Source organism: Morone saxatilis, unplaced genomic scaffold, assembly GCF_004916995.1.
Source record: "Morone saxatilis isolate NCDOM2014 unplaced genomic scaffold, NCSU_SB_2.0 Contig18, whole genome shotgun sequence".
Taxonomy (NCBI): domain Eukaryota; kingdom Metazoa; phylum Chordata; class Actinopteri; family Moronidae; genus Morone; species Morone saxatilis.
In genome coordinates this window covers 4,183,570-4,189,346 of record NW_023339740.1, presented here as the reverse complement: position 1 = coordinate 4,189,346, position 5,777 = coordinate 4,183,570, and the positions used below count along the sequence as shown (strand labels likewise).

Genomic DNA, 5,777 nt, shown 5'->3' with positions numbered 1-5,777 from the left:
GTCTCATGTACTACTGTCAGGATATAGTAAAAGTTTAAGCAAATATGACAAAAAGTTATTTTTATAAAAGTTACCTACAGCAGCTTTAAATCAAAATATTGTTTAATATTAACATACGCCATTCAAACTGATTTTTTAAAGCTACTCATCTTGAGGAAATCGTATAAAAAGAGTATTAAATTTACAACAATGTAAAACTAAAATAATTCTGCATCCTCAAATTCAAAGCCCTGGAACCAGCATTTTAATAATTATCTTTGATCAACCAATCAACCCTGCTGATGGTACCAATGCCTAATTAAAAAACACTAAGACCTCCCCCTGAAGAAATCATTTGAAGTCTCTTATGCATGTGTATTATCTCACATGGTCCCTCATCCAGATCGAGAAAAGCATGAAACCACTCCGGCCTTACGAGAGGCGTGACACACTGAAGCAGTTCCTGGACCATGACCGCAAAGTCCTGCGCTTCTACTGCTTCTGGGACGACAAAGACAGCGTGTTCGGAGACCCCCGGGAGCTCGTTCTGCACTACTTCCTGGCTGATGACACCATAGAGATCCGGGAGGTGATCTCGCCAAACTCTGGGAGAGACAATGTGCCCAAATTCCTGCACCGCAGCAAACTACCTAAGGTGAGGCGTCACGATGGGATCTGTTTGAAAAGTACGTCAGGGTCTCTGGGCTACGGGAATGGAGAGAGGAGGGCTATATTTGTTGTCATGGAGCGGGAGGAAGAACAAACACAGATCCTACAGGTTATGGAAATTCATGAATACTTCAGAATAGTCCGAAAATTTAAAGAATTCATCGTTTAGGGAGTACATGAATGTAGCAGAATGTGTTACACAGGGTCCTTTTTTCATATAGACAGTTATTGCAGTGCTTCCCTTTCTGGTCTGTCCGACTTTTCATCTTTTTCCCACCATCCCCTCCCCTTGCCGACACCTCATTCAGTCTGACAGGACTGCTGCAGCATCCAGTCTCCCTGAAGCATTCTGGCTTTCTCCTCCACTCACTCACAGTAATTTTGTTTGTTCTGACTCCTTTTTATTAAATGTCAGCCCGAAAGACCAAAACCCTGCATCCAATGGGAAATCGCTGTGTCCTTAAGGGCACATCACTTCATTACTCTTTATTCTGTCAATAAACCCCTCTGTCTGTCTGCCTTTCTCTCTGTCTGTCAGCTGGTCTCTCTGTCTCTCTCTCAGGTGTGTATGTTGGTGATTACATGTAGAATGGTGCTCAGCTCTGTGAAGATCTGTATGATGTGTTTTGTGTAACAGTTTCCCGCCCACTGTTGTGTGTTCCCTGCAGTGTGCTCCGGCCCGAATGAAGCAGCCAGGAGAGATCGCAGACCGCACGCTGCTCAATGTGTTTTCCTCCACCAGTCAGGGAGAGCGCTACATACTGGACAGCCTCAAAGTATGTTCTGAGCTCACGCTAGAATTATATGTTAACTGAGGAGTCGTAAAGTGACTTGGCAGCGAGGGAGACCCAGAAGCTGCAGCGCTGACAGTAGGCCTAAAACAAGCTATTCTATATGTATGGGGACACTTGTAAAATGTGGTTCCAATTCCAATTTTCTACAACATACAGTTTAGACAGTAATGTGTTACAAAATCAGAGTTTTCTAAGGTTGGTGTAAAAGAAGTTGACTTGCCTGCACAGAGCCCTCATCCAGGGTATCCGTGGGGTCTTAAAGTAATCTGAATTCTGGGCCTTAAAATGTCCTCTTAAATATGAAACAGACGGGTCTGAAAAATCTATTTGAAATTAATGTTACTTTTATAAAATTGCATTTTTCAGTTTCGATTTTAAATGTGTTTTGAGAAAACATTTGACAAAACCAAACCGATAGACCAACACAAAATGTTCTTTATATTCTTTGTACATTTTTGGCCAGTTTGGATGTAAAATATGTCTTAAATGCATTCATTATGGTCCTAAAAAGCCCACCTGGTAGAGCTGGTGAATGTTATCCAGACTACATCGAACATCAGTGCCCAACCACCCCGATGCTCTTTTGGCTGAATTGGAATAAATCCCTGCAACCTAGTTGCCACAATCTCATGGAAAGCCTTCCCAGAAGAGAAGACAAGAGAAGAGATGAGATACAATAAGATGTTCCTTTATTTATCCCCCTGTAGGGGAAATTCCAATTGGCACAGCAGTACAGGGGAATGTAGTGCAAAGAGTAAAGCAAGAGAATGAAATACAATAAAAAATAAAATATATACAATAAGTTAGAATATTGTAAGCCTGTGTATATCTATACATGTGCAATGTTTCTGAAGTATTGTGCAGAAAAGCGTCTCATTCAGTTGAGGTAGGAGGTACTGGCTGTTGTGGAGTCTGATGACAGATGGCACAGATGAGCCTCCCACACGCTTTGAGGAACGGGGCTGGACTAGTCTGTGGCTGAAGGTGCTCAGCTCAGCCTTCCAAGCGTGAAGGAAAGACTACAGTAGTTGCGAAACTCCCAAATCCCAACAGGACCCTATCTAGATCCAGTGTTCGGTTTGTCCGTTCTGGGCTACTGTAGAAACGTGGGCCTCAAGAAGACCTGCTTCTAAGATAAACACAACGATTCTTATTTTCAAGTGGTTATACACTGAAAACATACCTATGAATATTATATTCCATTTCTGCCAATAAATGTTACACACTGGACCTTTTTATTTTTATTTTTTTTTTAATTCTTGACATATGTGTAAAAGTGCGTTCTAGGCCATTAACATAACTGACTGAATTAGTCCAAGGCAATGCAGACATTTTCCAGAATGTGCATAGGACAACATGACCTTGAATCAACTGCAAGTCAAATTCAGTTATGTGGATGGCAAACTGAAAGACAAACTGAGAGCTGTCTTTGTCTTTGTAGCCGAATAGGTTGCTATGTGACGGTGTTCCAAAACATATCAAACCTGAGAGATGTCTTCTATAAGGAAATGAGTGTGGTAAGATATGCAATCCATCCTTTCCATTTCCTCACACTTATAGTGTAATAATATTTAATGGTAGCATTAAAACTCTTGCACTCTTGTTGCAGCTGAACCGTGAGCTGTACAATGTGATGAAGAAACTGGAGACTCAACACTCGGGAAAAGCTTTCATCATCAAGGGTCTGAACAGGTAAGGTGCTAGATTTTTCCTCATCTATGGTTATATCTTATCTAGTAAGTAGATAGGCAGCATTAGGTATGCTTCTTATCTGCCATTTCTGTTCAAAACACAGAGTAAAAGCTAGCTAGATGAGTAAAATGCTGAATGCAAAGTCCGCAAATAACAAATGTACTTCTTCAAATAGCTCGTCAAGCAAGTCAAAGAAGAGAAAGTCCCTGGTCATCTCCAATCCCATCCCTTGCAATACAGCTTTCCCAGCCGACCACGTCTCCATCCATTCTTCCACCGAAAACGGAAAAGACACCGCCCCCTCTCCCCCTCTCCAACGAACTGAAAGCATCTCCGAAGAAACCAGCCTTCCAGAAGAGAGTGGTGTCTCGTCCAAAGATGTCAACTCGTCGGACTCCGATCTCAGCTCCAGCGGCACAAACACACCGAAGAGGCAGTCGGTGTGTGACAATGAGAGCAGTGAAAGGAGCACAAGGAGTCAAAGTCCAGAGGAAGCAGAGGTAGCGGCGGAAGCAGAAGCAGAACTGGCCACGAACCAGTCGGATGACTCCGGGGTGGGAGTGCCAAAGTCGGAGGCTGCAAGTCAGGAAGTGTCCAATCCCTCTGATTCTGCAGATAGCGACTCCCCACAGAGTCCAGAGCAGGAGAATGTGAGTGATCCACCATCAGAGGAGGCCCAGTCCAAACCACCACCGGTTCCCGCCCCCCGCGTCTCCTTCCGCTCCACAGATAAAAGCCCCCTCTTAACCGCGAAGGAGCAGGAGGAGACGGAAGAAGCATCAGCCAACCAGGAGACAGTCGACTCAGATAATGAGTCCAGTTCCTACGATCCACCAGGCTTCCTTTACAAGGTACACTAATATGATTTAACAAATACTACTATTTTAGTGAATACGTTTATTTGCCACCAATGTAGCTTCACACCCTGTAGGTTAACTCACAACAGATTAGAAAGAAGGAATCAAAATCTATGCAGGAGAACCAGACTGAGTCTTTTTGTATTCAAAGCATTCATCTTCCTTGTCTAAACCTGGTGCCTGCCTTACCCACAATGCAACCCAATGCAACTGAACTACAGACAGTTTGGTCAGAGATTTGGGCGTGTTAAGTCAGTAGCAGCTAATGTAGCCTTAGCTGCTAGCCTCAAGCAGAGATAAGGAGTGGGCTACAGAGGTCTCACCTCTTTCTAACACCACATTTTCAAACTTGTAGTCTACAGCCCCAATCGACGCTGACTCAAGTGACATGAGTTAGCTTTATACCAAAAAAAATTTCACATATACAGTAGTACTCCCCAAGACCTATAAACAGACTTTGATGTGTAAAATCTGAAGACTGAACATAGCGGTCAAATTATCGGTAAAGATAACATACTCTGTGAGTCTGACCACTAATGCATTATTAACATACAGATATCAAATTTCCCTTTTGCTTAAAAAATATAAAGTGAAGAAAACTGAGACAGTGAAACACTGTTGACTATTACGCAGTGGTATTTTTAGAGTTTGACATTTAAAGGAAGAAAATATTTTCTCACTTAGCTCTAGTGATATCTAGCTGTGTAGACACATTTGGTTTCATTTGTCAAGCTTCTAAAATATCTTCCACATATTTAAACAACTACTGTTGAAAATTGAAATGTCATTTTTCAAATCTGTGAGCACCACAGACAAAACACCTCAACTGTGGAGTTGGAAGAAATCTCCAAACTTGGAAAATGTTTTCAGTGTTTTAGCTGACATCGATGTAACGTGTGATGCTCAGTATTAAGCTTGCATTAATGTGACCTGTGTTTTACACCAGGGGGTGGCGTTGCAGAGCCACGCAGCGTCTGAAGACGGCCTGCTCCAGTTCGAACAGGGAGACATCATCCTGGTGCTCGCTGACACTCAAGAGGTTAGTGTGTGTTCTTATAAAGTTCATCATGGGGATTTGTTGTTTTCTGGTTGAGCTACGTGTGCATCCTGCTGGTGATGGAAAAAGTACATTGCATGTGCTTTTTTTTTTTCTGTGGGTGAATTTGTATTTTTCCTGTGGGTGACTGGCCAAACAAATGTCACTCTGAAATATTTCCACTGCAGAAGAAATGCAGTCTGACAGGAAATGTTTCAAAAGTCTAAATGAAAATACTTGACATCAGGGGCCGTATTCACCAAACGTCCTCAGGCTAAGTTTTTGGTCTTGGAGTCAGTCAGCACAAAGGACCAATCAGTTGTTGCGGTCTGTGTCACAGCGGCGTGTAGTTACATTTCTGGGGAGGTGCACGTCAGGCCACAGCGTACCCACGGCACAACTCTCCACTACTATTTTGACACTGGAGTAATGCCATTGGCAGTCCCGGTGAACTTCTGTCTCAGCTGTCTGTGAGAGTTATTCATCAGTGGCTTCTCACAGGTGCCGTTGGGAGTGCTGGAACAGCCGGAGGGGCTGATTTCTTTCGGGGATTGACTGTCTCATGTACTGCTGTCAGAGCACGGTGAAGCAATAATGACAAGAAGTTATTTTTGTGGAAGTTACCTGCTGCAGCTTTAAATCTTTTTGTACAAAATTGATATTAGGGCTGATGTTGAGGGCTTTTTGCACAATTTGTAATCTTCAGTTATTTTTATGTTGTGCAAAAATAACTGCAATCTAATTTAAGTA

At 42.7% G+C, this 5,777-nt stretch overlaps 1 protein-coding gene across 2 annotated transcripts in view; it reads left to right on the top strand.

Moving 5' to 3' along the window:
• The window catches only part of bin2b (bridging integrator 2b), a 15,058-nt gene that overhangs the window by 7,488 nt on the left and 1,793 nt on the right, over nt 1-5,777 (top strand). For both annotated transcript variants that reach the window (XM_035661342.1, XM_035661343.1), the window contains 4 exons: nt 2,884-2,959; nt 3,052-3,134; nt 3,310-3,985; nt 4,938-5,030. In XM_035661342.1, the coding sequence (XP_035517235.1) occupies nt 2,884-2,959; nt 3,052-3,134; nt 3,310-3,985; nt 4,938-5,030 (928 nt within the window). The remainder of the gene's footprint in view (nt 1-2,883; nt 2,960-3,051; nt 3,135-3,309; nt 3,986-4,937; nt 5,031-5,777) is intronic.